This window comes from Monodon monoceros, unplaced genomic scaffold (assembly GCF_005190385.1).
Source record: "Monodon monoceros isolate NGI ecotype Baffin Bay Population unplaced genomic scaffold, NGI_Narwhal_1 Super_Scaffold_22, whole genome shotgun sequence".
Taxonomy (NCBI): Eukaryota; Metazoa; Chordata; class Mammalia; order Artiodactyla; family Monodontidae; genus Monodon; species Monodon monoceros.
The window spans coordinates 10,479,875-10,494,467 of NW_021703779.1; the positions used below are offsets into that span (position 1 = coordinate 10,479,875).

Below are 14,593 nucleotides of genomic sequence, written 5' to 3' on the forward strand. Positions count from 1 at the left end.
CTGACAACCCATGTGGGCATCGGCCTTCTCCCCAAGAAAGGGGAGCCCCATTACCACCTTCACGAGGGTACAGTTACCTGTCCTCCTGAGCATGGCCATCCACACCTGGACCCAGAGGCACGTGCACACACAGGGTCCACTCTGGGTGGGATGATGACCCTCAAGTTCTGTGTTCTTTATATTTTCCTTAGATTTCCCCATGTTCTCCCATCGCTACCTATCACTTTTATGGTCATAAATATAATCAGATGTCTGGAATATGGTGATCTAACTCACTAACCTTGGCCCTCAGAAATACAGCCCCATATCATTTAGAAAAGTGTGCACTCTACACTCCGAGTCAAATGTACATCTTGAACAGGAAAAAAACTAGTTTCTATCACCAGCATCCTTAAAATTGTGCTTACTGAAAGAAAAGAGTAGCACATCTGAGTTTCCACCTGCTTTAAGTTCAGGGGAAAGTGTATATCATAGCAGAAGAGCTATAGCTAAGGCTTTCGTTAACCAAAGAAGCATCCAGAAAACATCCTCTTTCTCTCCTTAAAGAAGAATTTGTGAGTGATTTTCTAGAGCCACACATTCCTGGGAACAGTACAACTGTTCTCTCTTCTATTATCACCTAAGCTTTTTTATAGCCTAGCGCTTCCCAGAAATAATTCCAACACGCATGTAATTTTAACGCATGTGGGTCTCACTATTTGAAATTTGGAAGATAGAGGAAATATTTTTAAGTCACTTATTATCCACATCTGTTTAACAAGCATGAGTTTCCTTTTGTGTATTCCTTCCCCGTCCTCTTCAAGGCTCCTTTTACAGAGAGTGCGTCCTGCTTCACGTGTAGCTCTTTCTGCTGACGTGACAGACACACCACTGCGGTCCTCGTTCGTCGCGGCCTTCTGTCGACCATGCGCAGTGCTGCCCAGTATCTTGAGGAAATGCGCCGTGACTTACGGTCCCTCCTGCTGTTCTTGGGCATGGAGACAGCTTTCATTTTTCCGATTTTGTGGGTCTTGCAGGGATGAAGATCTGTGCTTGCTTTGGGAGACTGTTTTCTTTTTCTTTTTTAAATTGAGGTATAACTCATTTACAATATTATATTAGTTGAAGGTGTACAACATAGTGATTCAAAATTTTTACAGTTTATACTCCATTGTAGGTTATTACAAGATAATGGCTATATTCCCTGTGTTGTACAACATATCCTTGTAGATTACTTATCTTATACATAGTAACTTGTACCTCTTAATCCCCTACCCCTATCTTGCCCCTCTCCCCACTGGTAACCACTAGTTTGTTCTCTTTACCTGTGAGCCTGCTTCTGTTTTGTTATATTCACCAGCTTGTTGCATTTTTTAGATTCCACAGATAAGTGATAAAATACTGTGTTTGTCTTTCTCTGTCTGACTTATTTCACTTAGCATCATGCCCTCCAAGTCCATCCATGTGGCTGCACATGGCATGATTTCCTTCTTTTTCATGGCTGAGTCGTATTCCGGTGTACGTATGCACCACATCTTAATCCATTCACGTGTTGATGGACACTTAGGTTGCTTGCGTGTCTTCAGTGTTGTAAATAGTGCTGCTGTGAGCACTGGGGTCTACACACCTTTCAAATGAATGTTTTCATTTTCTTTGACTTAAGGGATCTATCAAAAGAGCCCCAGGGGTCACAGAGAAGTGTCTCTTGTCTTCTAAGGGGGATGAAGGGCCGCAGGTGTTGGTCAGTGAGGGCTTGTGGATCTGCAGGCCCCGTGGCCCCAGCGGAGGTGGTGGTGTGTCAGTGTCCTGGGGTGGCCACACAGATGACCACCAACCAGGTGCTTCAAACATCTCAAACCCATCCTCTCCCAGTCCTGGAGACCAGACGTGTGAGATCAAGGTGTCCCAGGGCCGCGCTCCCTCCAAAGGCTCCAGGGGAGGGTCCTTCTTGCCTCTTCCAGCTTCTGGGGGCTCCAGGAGTCCCTGGGCTTGTGGTCGCGTCCCTCCCATCTCTGCCTCTGTCTTCCCGGGGCTTCTCCTCTGTGTCTGTGTCTCTCCTCTTCTGTCTCTTAGAAGGACCCTGTCATTGGATGTAGGGCCACCCTCCTCCAGGAGGACCTCATCTCAGACCCTTCACTTCATCACATCTGCAGAGACCCTGTTTCTAAATAAGGCCTCATTCCCATATTTTGGGGGTCAGGGCATGCACATATCTTTTTGGGGCCACTCTTCAGCCCATAACCATGGTCTGTGCCCGGTGGGGGCAGGGAAGGGTCTGTGTGGGTGTTTGAAAGTGAGCAGGGCTCACGTGACCCCAGCGAGGGGCCCACACCGCATCCCCAGCCCTCGTTGTGAGGTTCCAGAATGGTTCTGAGTGCCTTTCCCATGTCAGCTCATCTAATGTGTGTCAGAATCTGCCAGATGAGGGCTGTGATGGAGGCAACACTGCCAAGGAGGCAACTGAGGGTCAGAGTGGTTGAGTCAATGTTCTGGTCCCCGAGTAAACCTCAGTGACACAGTGAATGGTAAACATTTTCCCTTACAACATGAAGGCTTTCGTAGCATTATGACAGATAGCAGGCACGAAGCAGAAACCACCCAAGTGTCCATGGATGGATGGATGATGGATGGGTGGCTGGATTGATGGATGGATGGATGGACAGATGGATACACAGAATGGGGTCCATCCACACAGTGGAATATGACTCAGCCATGAAAAGGAGTGAAGCTCTGACACAGGCTATAACGCAGTTGGACCTTGAACACAGGATGCTTAGTGAGAGAAGTCAGACACAGAAGGACACACAGTGTGATTCCATTGATAGGAAACGTCCAGAACAGGCAAATCCACAGACAGAAAGTGGGTTCATGGTTGTCAGGGGCTGGGGGAAGGGGATGGGCAGTGACAGCTGATGGGGACAGGGTCTCCTTGGGGGGATGAGAAGAAGATAGAGGTGGTGGTTGTACAACACGGTGAATGTGCTAAATGTCACCGACTTGCCCACTTTCCAATGGTTAATTTTATGTTATTTCACCTGAATAAATTAAAAACTAAATTTTATAAAATGGAACAGTTGTGTGCAGGCATGTGACATTCTGGATCATAGACAAAAGGAAGGGGTTCCGGTAGCTCTGGGAACCACCAGAGCGACAGAGCTGTTCTCTCAGGTGACCATCGGAGACCACCTGGTTCCCCCAGCAGCGGGGCTGGGGGGGCGGCCAGGGGCTGGACAGAGCCTCCTACAGCAGGGCCCTCTGCACAGCCCCACTCCCTGCTCTACTGCCCATGAGTCAAGCCCAGGAGATCAGTGTGATGGGCAGGGTGGGGCCACCTGGATTCCCACCTGTGCCCAGGTGAGGAGGGGCTGGCGAAGTGGTGACCTGAGAGAAAAAAAGTGGGTGTAGCTGGGGTCACTGGGGTCATCCAAGGACAGGGCCCACATCCAGGTCATGCCTGAGAGCAGACCAGGGGATGGCTCAGTCACAGAGGTTACCTGGGGGATGGCGACGTCAAGGTCACCCAGAGGATGGTGAGGTCACAGGGGTCACCTAGGATGACGTCTATGTCCAGGGCACTGTGAGATCGTGTCTGTGACAGATCAGGGATGGTGGGGTCTCAGAGGTCTCCCAGGGGATGGTTTTGGGGTCATGGATGTCACTCTGACATGTCAGTCCCCTATGCCCTGCTTGTCCAGCCCCGTGTCTAGGCATCTAACCATCGGCTTCACCGTCCAGTCCACACAAGGACGGTGCTGAGCCCCTTCTTGTATCTGGGACCCTGTGGAAATCGCACGTGTCTCACGGGGACTTTGACGGGAAGGCAGAGTCTTCCTCCCCTAAATACTTTCCAGGAAGACATGTCCCCACCCTAAGGCCCCCGAGTCTCCCTCTACAACATCCCTGCCTTGGTGACCAAGGAAGAAACAAAGTAAACACCTAGCGTTCGCAGCATAAATAGAAGACAGAAAACACATTCCCCATGCGCTCCTCATGGGCACGTCTCATTGGACCACGGTGACTATGACCACACTCCCCACCAAAGCAGGCTGAGTGACAGGGGCGCCTGGGGCAGCAAGGAACATTCCTGTACGTGCTTTTCCAGAACATTAAAGCGCAGGGCCCAGCAGCCTAGGACCTGGGCCGCTCCTTCCAGGCTCCAAATCTCTTCATTTTCAGCCTGATTTCTCACCCCGAAGCACCTCTATGCCCAAGAACCCCAGTCCTGCCTCTGGTGTTGGGATGGGCCAGGGCTCAACCTTCCAGGCTGTCCATCCTGTGAATTCCCATGCTCATCTCTAACGAGGTGTTTCCAATTCTCTGCAGCTCCCGCAGATTCATCTTCTCCTTTGAATCCTTCGGAAACGTGTCTGGCGAGACCCACAGCTTCTGTTCATTTCCCGCGAGGACACCTGTCCTCCCCCACGAATGCGGTGGCAGGCGGCTGCCGCCTTGCCCAGCCCAGCGGATGCATTTCCATGTGCTCTCGTACATTAAGTCCTAATTTGTGACCTACCGTTTTTTCCCCTGTGACAGAGCTGTTATTGGTACAGTAGGAGGAGGACGCAGGGGCTCGCGGTGTAATGTGCATTTTTGCACTTTGCGGGGATATTCAATCGGCTTCATGGTTTCCAGCACTCCCGCCGTGCATTCTCCCATTTGATTACCTGCCCCAGAAGCATTTCCATATGCCATGCATCACCCTGACCCGTGCAGGGTGCTGCATATTCAGATTAAACTGGAGCTTTTTCCCCATGAATAAGGAATTTGATTCTATTCTATCATACACATCGTCTCCAGGGACGGGAAATTGAGTTGAAGGTGGCGGAAGGCAAGTCAGAAAATTTTATTATCCAAATACGAGATTCTTTCCCTTATCATCAAAACCTTGAAATGGCGCCGTGGGGAACTGGGGGGGTCAGGGAGAGAATTCAGTTAGACGTGAAAGTGGAAAAGGAGCCTTTTTCAACGGACCTTTTATGTTGCCAAACAAGTGGCAGTGAGAGGGCCCAGGACAAAGAGGTGTTTGTCAAGGTCTCCTTGCGATGGATCAGGATACAGGCCTGAGAAGTTATAGGGGAGGGAGAAGCCACCTCTGTGCTCTCTTGTGAGACGTGGTGCCGGCCATTCTCGGCTTCTTCTGCTTCTTCTTTTTCCTCTCCTCTGACTTGAGACACGCAAAATTGACACAGTGTACTTATTAGAGTTTCACAGAGCATCTCGGACAAAGGGGCTGGATTAAAGCTCAGATTTCTGGACTTTCCCTCCAGGACCACCCCATTTTCACAAGGACCCAGAGTGTGAATGCCCCGGGGCTGCCGTAACACATCACCCAAAGCTGGGGGCCTTAAAACCACGGGAATTCATCCTCCCCCAGTCCTGGAGACCAGACGTCTGAGGTCAGGGTGTGGACAGGGCTGCGCTCCCTCCAGAGGCTCCACAGGAGGGTCCTTCCCGCCTCTTCCAGCTTCTGGGGGCTCCAGGAGTCCCTGGGCTTGTGGCCGCCTCCCTCCTGTCTCTGCCTCTGTCTTCACGGGGCTTCTCCTCTGTGTCTGTGTCTCTTCTCCTCTGTGCCTTAAAAGGACCCTGTCATTGGATGTAGGGCCATCCTCATCCAGGAGGACCTCATCTCAGACCCTTCACTTCATCACACCTGCAAAGACCCTGTTTCCTAATGAGGTCCCATTCATAGGTTCTGGGGTCAAGATGAGGGCATAACTTTTGGGACCCCCTTTGAATCACTTACACCGGGGTGATGAGGGAATAGTCATCTCCATCAGAACAGTGTTTCCCTTTTCAGAGACCACACGAAGCTTGGGATGACTTTGCCGGGTTTTCGTTCTCCAAATTTCTCTGTCCACTGGTCAACTTGCTTCAAATGCCTCCGTCAGTTACACACGGCTGGCTAATGAGACCTACATCACCAAGCGGTTTTAAGGCAAAACAAGAAGCAGTGCTCGCCTTAGTGCTGAGTCTGCTCAGAAGCCTCAAATATTCAGGGGACGGCAGAGGAAGCACTCCACCACGTCTAGTCTTCCGGCTCCTGACCTGGGATCCCTCTCTGGGCTGTTTCTCGGTTTTTCTCTACCTGTGTGCTTTCTTTTCTTTTCTCTTTTTTAAATTAAGGTGAAATTCACATGCTATAAAAATGAGCATTTAAACTGGACAACTCAGTGACATTAAGCCCATTCACAATATTGTGCACCCACCACTTCTGTCTGGTTCCAGAACATTCCATCATGCCAAAAGGAGACCCCGTCCCCATGAGCTGTCACTCTCCGTCCCCCTCCACCAGCCCCTGGCAACCACTGATCTGCCTTCTGTCTCCATGGATTTGCCCGTTCTGGACATCTCACGTAAAAGGAATCACACAGTATGTGCCCAGACATTGCACTCATTCAACAGACTTTATTTTGTTGTTGTTTTGTTTGCCTGCTTGTTGTTGGCCATGGCGCATGGCTTGTTGGATCTTAGGTCCCCAGCCAGGGATTGAACCCGAACCCCCTGCAGTGGAAGCACGGAGTCCTAACCACTGGACCGCCAGGGAAATCCCCAACAGACTTTAAATGGATGCTTAAAATAAGCTCAAAGAGCTAAAGGAGACCAAGAGAATTTCAATAAAGAGACAGAAATTATAAAGAGGAAGCGAGAAGAAGCAGTCTTTTCTCTGCTTCTGAGTTCTTTGCTGCTTTTTGGACAGGTGAGGTTTCCAGGCAATAGTCATGGCTACCGTTCACGATGTCTCATGTTCCCAAGGCCCCTCCCCAGCCCACCCTTTCACCTGTTACGGGCTGAACTGTGTCATTGAAATTCCTATGTTGAAGTCTTGACCCCCAGGACCTCAGAATGGGGCTGTATTTGGAGATGCTGTCTTTAAAGGCGTGATTAAGGTAAAATGAAGTCTCTAGGGTGGGTCCTGATCCCATAGGACTTCTGTCCTTATAAGAAGAGGAGATCAGGACCCAGACACACACAGAGGGATGACCCTGTGAAGACACAGGGAGGAGATGGCCATCTACACGCCCAGGAGAGAGGCCTCAGTAGGGACCAGCCCTGCCCACACCTGGATCTCAGATTCCAGCCTCTAGGACTGGGAAATACATGTCTGTTGTTTAAGCCTCCAGCTGTGCTACTTCCTTATGGCAGCCCCAGGAAATTAACACCAGTGGTAAAAGTGACTTCACAGATGTCATAAAATCAACGGTGTTGAGATGGGAGGTGATTCTGGATTATCTGGTGGCCCCAATGTCACCACAAGGGTCCGTTTTGGAGGAGGCAGCAGGAAATTTGAAGGCAGAAGAAGTGAAGGCTGTGCGACTATAGCAACAGAGATTGGAGTGATGAGATTTGAGGATGGAGCTAGGGGCCACGGGCCCAGGAAGGCAGCTGTCTCCAGAAGCTGGAAAAGACATGGCGCAGATTCTCCCCTGGAGACCCCAGAAGGAACCAGCCCTTGACTGCGGCCAGTGAAACTGATTTTGGACTTCTGACCTCCAAAACCATGAGAGAGGACATTTGGGTTGTTTTTAGCCACTGAGTTTGTGGCTTTTTGTTACAGCCGACCTAGGCAACTAATGCACCCACTAAAATCCCTTACAGCCTTGGAATCGTTGTCTAGGTTCCCATGCCTGTAACTCATCTTCCTCCTCACTGTCAGAGTTAAAGGCCTCAGACATACTGGATCATTTCAATCCCTGCCTTTTGCGTTTCAACGGTCTGCCTTTTGTGTATTAGGCAGTTAGTCGTGTGTAATGACCATCCCCAAACTCTGTGGTTACAATAACATCATTTCTTCTCCCTTTTGTATCTGTATCCATGGCTGGGAGTTGGCTGACATGGGCTGGCCCTTCTCTCTAAACTCAGTGACAAGGATTCTGGGCTCTTTCTCAGAGTCCCCCACCCCCAATTTGCTCTCTCTAGTTTTTTCAGAAGTCTTCATAAAGGGAATCAAACCTGCATTAGGTCTTTTCTCCAAGGTTGTGTTATAGTGGACACACTTCTGATTGGATGAAAGAAAATGGATTCAATTTCTAACCCGGCAATTTGGGGGCTTGCCCTTATTCTCTGTAAAATTCTGGTGGCAAATTGGCCCATTCTTTTCTTTTCTTTCATGTAGAAATTGATGGAATATAGTTGGTCACAACCAGCCTGCAGTATTGTTTTCAGATGGTTTCCCAGAACTGCCGGTGTACAAGGCACATGTTTTGCCCCCCAGGTTAATGCAAGTCGTGGTTTTACCAACTATCCCACCATAACTTAACATGATCACTATGCTTCCTCATGGTTTTACCAACTACCTCACCATAACTTAACAACATGATCACTATTTTTCCAGCCTCCTAATTTAAGGTATTTGTGCATGAGAACGTCCAAAGTCTCTGCCTGGCACAGAAGCCCCTCACGACAGACCCTCAAACAATGGTTCTAGCTTCAATTCTTGTGTGTTCTTTCCACGCAGCCTGCTTTCCACTATTAATTATCCTTAACAACTCTGCTTAAATAGCACTCCCCTCGACCCCCTGCAAGCCTGTCCTGTCTCCCCACGTTCACTTTTCTATCATCCTTCTGCATCATACTGTATAATTGAACATTGAATTATCTAATTAAATAATTCCCCTCTCCCACCCCATTCCGCTTCCGGATCTCTGAGATCATGAGTTGTTTTATTTATCTATGTCCTCAGGCGTATCGCACACACTCAGATGACCCAATACTAACCCGTTTAATTATGCTGCATCCCAGCATAACAAATAAATTGTTAGTAAATTAAAAGACAAGGGATTGATAGAGGCGGGCGAGCTGATGTCATGAAGTTACAGCGGATCACAACCGTAACAGCTGACAGCTGGACAAACACAACAAAAAATGGGGCAGAGTCAAAGGTCATTTAGAGGATGGGGTCCTAAGCCAGCATTTAGAACTGGGATGTTGAATCAAGACCATCAGTGGATGTCTGGAATGTTTCGTTATAAATAGTACAAAACCATATGCACATACACAACTTCTGTAAAACTCTTTCTTGTGGATAAAAGGGCATATTATATGCATACTCCCCATTATTTTTCTTTTTAGTTTTTATTGGTTGATTTACAATGTTGTGTTAGTTTCAGGTGTACAGCAAAGTGAATCAGTTTTATATATACACTCTTTTTTTTTCATATTCTTTTCCCATATAGGCCATGACAGAGTATTGAGTAGAGTTCCCTGTGCTATACAGTAGGTTCTTATTAGTTATCTATTTGATGTATAGTACTGTGTGTATGTCAATCCCAACCTCCCAATTTATCCCTCCCCCCTCCAATCTTTAAAATTTTTTTTTTTTTTTAGCATTTGAGATTTTTCAGTTCTATTTAGTTTGCTTAGAACTGCTATGAATTCGTTTCATTTTTCCTCTTTTGTTCAACATTCTTATTCTTTGAAAGCTTATCAAAATGGGTGCTAACAAAGAAAATTTTTTTTTTAATTATCAGGTCCATATCGCATTTTACCTAAAATGCTACTACTTATATAGGAAACGTTCAATGGATTTCCCCCTCCTTTCTGTCCTGGCTGCAGGAAAACCTTAGCACATAAGGAATGCTGAAAAAATGTTCAAAGGCCATTTGATCCCTGGTTCTGTATCTGGAAACCTTTCCCCGAAACCACTTTGCTTTCAATGGAGGGAAACTCGGGGTCACTGGGTCCGGGGTTTGTCTGAGTCCCACAAGTTAGAGGGTGCAGGGGTGAGCGAGGTTCACAGGAAGGAAATGGTTCCTCGACAATCAGGGAATGTGCAGTATTCCCGTAACGGGATGTGTCTTCCGGGGCTGCCCCACAGTGATGGGATGCACCAGCCACTTCCTCCACTTTCACATGGTCTGAAAGGAAGTCTTATCCAGCAAGAAACCAAGGCTGAAAAGGAAATCAGTCGGGAATAAAGCAAAGCAAATAAAGACAAGGAAGGGAAAAGACAGAGATGGAAAAGACACGCCAGTCAGAAAAGAGCCTCCACTGTACTTGATGGAACTCCCCATTAAGTACTTTGAGAGGAAGTCACTTGAAATCAAACACATGTACCCTCGTGGCTGTTCAGGAGTCCTTTCTCACGAGAAAGACAAAGATCAAAAAAAAAAAAAAGAAAGAAAGAGAGAGAGGGAGGGAGGGAGGAAGGAAGAGAGGAAGATGGAAGGAGAGAAAGAAAGGAAGAAAGGAAGGAGGGAAGAAAGAAGAAACTCAGGTGGAACAGCCGTGGCAGGTATCAACTTGATCACTCCGACCTCTAGCTGCACAGAACACGTATATTTGGAGCTCAGGGTCAGCCCAGGACCAGTGAGACTGACCACATAGGACACTCTGTCCAGGGCGTCTTCACGCCTCACGCCTGAGTGTGCAATCAACCACCCGACCTGGGCTTTGGTGATAGGCAGGTGTGACTCAGAGCCACAGGGTGTTCTGAGTGCCTGCCTTTCCGAGCAGCTCCACCTGGGACTGAAGCTGGTGTGTCCCACCGGCTTTGAGTTGATGGCCACAGAAGGGCCCTGCGCTCCCGTGGGCGAAGGAAGGACTGCCCTCCCTCCCACTCCCCTGGATAAGCTCCGCCCTCCCACATGGGGAGTATGCGCAGTGCATGCCCTCCCACAGGGGGCTCTCTGGGACCTTCCTCTCCACTTGCACGCTGTCCACACACACCCCCACACCCCGCCCCACCGCCCTGAGACCTCCGCCACCCCTGGAAGGCGGATGCAGCCAGCAGTGCTTCCATTCCTGCCATCAGCAGACTCCTGCCTCTGTTCAGGGGTGGGCGGTGCACATCCCAGGCCCCTCCGGCCTCTGCCCCGCCGTCCTCGGGCCACACAGCACCTCTCTGTCCTCTGCGGCAGGATCCGCCGCACAGACTGAAGGAGGTTCTGTTTCCTTCCCGGAGTTTGTTGCTGTCCCGTTGGCAGACGCACAGACCTTTCTTTAGGCCCCGCCGAGCCCCGGCGTATAAAGCCGTCTTGTGCAGGGACTCAAAAAGACCATTCCCCCCCCCCCCCCCCCCCCCCCGCGCCCAAAACCACGTGGATGAATGGCAGCTCGTTTACAGACCCCGAGTGAAAAGCACATTTGTTCTTGGACAAGATGTCTGTATGTGATAAACTCAGAGACGTGTATTAATATTTACTTCTCTCCAGAAGTCACAGCTTGTGCACACAAGCATTAGCTTCCCAATGAATAGAAATAACCGCACAGAATTCCTGCATTATGGCCCTGTCCTGACACAGGATACTCGGATTTTTATCTTCAAGCCATATCAGTAAACAAAGGATATTGCATCCATCAAGCCCTCAGCCACTGCAGGCACCCTGGACTGTGCACCCTGGGGGGACTCAGGATGGAGAAAAGCAGGATACTGGTCCCAGATAGCTACGGTGCATATCAAAAGAGTGATTTCCTATCTTTAGCATCTTCCCATCCATAGAAAAGTGCTAAATTCATTAACTTGAGATGTCTGTTTTTCTTTCATTAACAGTAACCTTCCAACTATCTTATTTTTTGTTGCAAAAAAGGCCTCTGTACTCTGGCTCCTCCCTGACCTCTTGGAAGAAGTCCCTCAGAGCCATCTGAGAGGCTACCTCCCTGGCTTAAGTCCTCAGCAAGTCCACGGAATAAAACATAATTCTCAACTCTTAGGCTGTGCATTTTTCTTCAGTCAACAAACACAAATGAAGTCTGAAATCATTGTAGGCACAAAATAAAACCATAGTTTAAGAGTTATTTAGTGAGTCTAGCTATATTTATACTCCTGAGAAATAGGAGAGCCCAGCTCATAAGACCTCGAAATTACCTCCTAAAAGAGAGCAAACCCAAGTGAAACCTCATAATGTTAAGAGAAAAAAAAAACTTAGAAAAGAAAAAAGAAATCAAGGAATTAAAAAAAAAGAGGTGCACGTGTGCTGTGTGGATGATTTATCGACACTATTAAAAGGATAAACTGAAATAAGCTAGTCATGGGGCCAAAGTCATTTAATTACTTCCCCTTCCATCAAAATAAACTTATTATTTTTGCAATTACAAAAGCAATTCATTCTCAGCCTGAAAGGCCAGCTTTCTTTAAAGCAGCTGCACGCCTCCAACCCGTCACTATCATTTAACAAATTTAAGGCAACCGCGACCATTGCAGTCTGAAGGGGCCCCGTTTTATCTGAAATCTGCATCTCCCCGCAACCGCCGCCACGCCCGCCTCCCGCTCGCTCCCGCAGCGCGCGTGCTCGCTCCCGCGGTCGGCGGGCACGCACTGCGCATACTCCTCCCCTGTACCGCGCCCTCTCCGCGCACAATGTCCAGCCTCCGACTAGCTCCCGGCGGGCACGCACTGCTCATGCTCCACCGACGGGCCTCCCGAGCGCCGCCACTACAGGCATGCACTGCGAATGCCCAACAGACCGGCCAACTAACCCCGCCCATCCCGGCGAGATGGCACCGCGCATGCTTGCACTTCCGCGGACAAAAGGGCACGTCACTGGTGCGGGCCGCACCCCAAGAAAGCCTAAAAGCTGAGAGACATGGGGTGGGGTGCCCGCCATCCCCCGCCCCCGTCCCCACTCCAGCTCCTGAGCGCCGTCCAGCCCACTGAAACGCCCCGGCACAGCCACGGCTGGAGTCGTGGGCGCCTACGGGCGGCGCCGTGGTGACGCCACGTGTCACGGTGACGCACGACATAGGCGACCTTCTTTGGGAGCGCAGCCGGCGCGCCCGTTTTGAAGCTGCCCTGAGCTGGGCGGGCCCCGACGCGGTCCGGCCTTCCGCCTCCGCCGAGCCCCCGAGTCCGCGCAGCCCTTGGGCGGGGCGCCGGCCTACCCCTGACCCATGACCCCGGGCCAGCGACGCCCGCCGGGCAGTTGACTCCACACCGGACCCCGGGCCCGCCACGCCCGCCGGGCCGCTGCCTCCTCACCGGGTCCCGGACCCGCGACGCCCGCCGGGCCGGCCGCCTTCACCCGGGACCACGGGTCCGGGACCCCCGTGGGGCTCGTCCCCTCTGGCGGCCGTCGCCTACTACGCGGAGGTCCTTTCAGGCCGGACTTCGGTCCCGGCTCCAGGCACCTGTGCAGGAGGAAGGAGTCCCCCTGGAAGTAGGGTCCGAGCCCCGGAGATGCCGCCCGGCAAAGTCCTGCAGCCCGTCCTGAAGATGAAGGTGGACGAACTCTTCCTGTGCTGGCTCAGCGAGTCCAGCACGCAGGCAATGCTCCAAGACTGCTTGCAGAGGATCAAGATGCCCGGGGGACCCGAGGGGGTCGGGGGAGACGCAGGGCAGCCCGGGCCCCCGTTCGCAGCCCCGGCCCTTGCCTGCAGGCCGCGCGGGTTGGATAGCCCAGGGGCGCCCAGCCCGTCCCCCGTGTCCACCGCTCTCCCCCTGGGAGCCGCCTCTAGTGCCCGGAGTGGACCACCTGTTCGAGGGCCTCGTCGATCCGCAGGGACGAGAGTAGTAAGTTACTCTTCCTTCTAACGCCTGCGGAGGTAACTCGGGTCGCCTACCAACGTGTAGCTGAGGGTGGCTGAAGATGCTGGAGGAGTGTCAGGCATGAAAGGCTGGCACGGCTAGTGTCTTCCCCCTGCCAACAAAGTCTCGCACACAGAAAAATGTTGTCTTTGACACATTCCCAAGTTGGTCGTCATTCTGGGACAGCAGTATATTTAATTTTTACAAAAGGTGCTTTTTGATTTTTAATACTGTGTCGGTTAAAAGTAATAAAGCGTCTCCAGGTGTTACGGGAAAACGTATGGTTGGTGCATATCGTACCCCTAGCATATGCCTAAGCCTGAAGGAGTGTGACTGTTCCATTGGGACTTGATGATAACATTTAAGTGTTTTCGGTTGAGCCCGCATCCATCCCATCAACAGCACTGAGCATATCAGGAGGAGGGACTTCCCCCATCACTTAGTTTGCTGGTTCCCAGCCACGAAGGGGAGGGTGAGAGGTGGATGTCAGTCCGGAAGGAACTCGTCTGGTTCCAGGTGATTGGAGGGTGTCTGACATGTTCTTACAGATAAAGGATATTTTCCAGAAAGTGAGCCTCCAAGGAGGATGGGAGGTAGACCCAGAGGCAGCTTGGGAGACCCTGTAGAAACGCCCCGAAGGAGGCTTATTTGGATCTGCAGGAACGTGTGTCCTGGGACTCATTCCTGAGTCTGACCGTCTGCAGTGCCCCCACTGACCTGCAGAACCACAGTGTTCCAGAAGGCCTGCCTGAGCCCCCATTGAACTGAGGAGGTGGGTACGTGAGGAGGGTCAGGGCTCAGCAAGATCCCTCTAGCAGTGACAGCCCCCCGCCCGTCCACCCTCAGGCACTCTTCCTCCCTGGGATCCCTCAGGCCTTCTGTGGGGAGCTCCCCACTTTGTCACTAACTGTGCTCCGGTGACACAGCCTGGCGGACACCGCTGGAAGATGAATTCTTGTGTTTCGTGACCCCATGACTTGGTGTGAGTCCCCTTAGGTCTGGAGATGTCTACAAAAGGTCAGCTCGTGCAAGGAGGGTGACTTGGATGCATGTGAAGGGAATGTGTTTCTGCGCAGCAAGTAGGAAGTCACAGACCTGTGGAAGTTAAGTTCTGTAGGCGTTCACAGCAGGGAGAGGCCATTCCTCTCCGTCTGG

At 50.8% G+C, this 14,593-nt stretch overlaps 1 protein-coding gene across 2 annotated transcripts in view; it reads left to right on the top strand.

Moving 5' to 3' along the window:
• The first annotated feature begins 12,729 nt into the window (after positions 1-12,729).
• The window catches only part of PPP2R3B (protein phosphatase 2 regulatory subunit B''beta), a 52,281-nt gene continuing 50,417 nt past the window's right edge, over positions 12,730-14,593 (top strand). For both annotated transcript variants that reach the window (XM_029241107.1, XM_029241109.1), the window contains exon 1: positions 12,730-13,423. In XM_029241107.1, the coding sequence (XP_029096940.1) occupies positions 13,091-13,423 (333 nt within the window). In that variant the 5' untranslated portion in view covers positions 12,730-13,090. The remainder of the gene's footprint in view (positions 13,424-14,593) is intronic.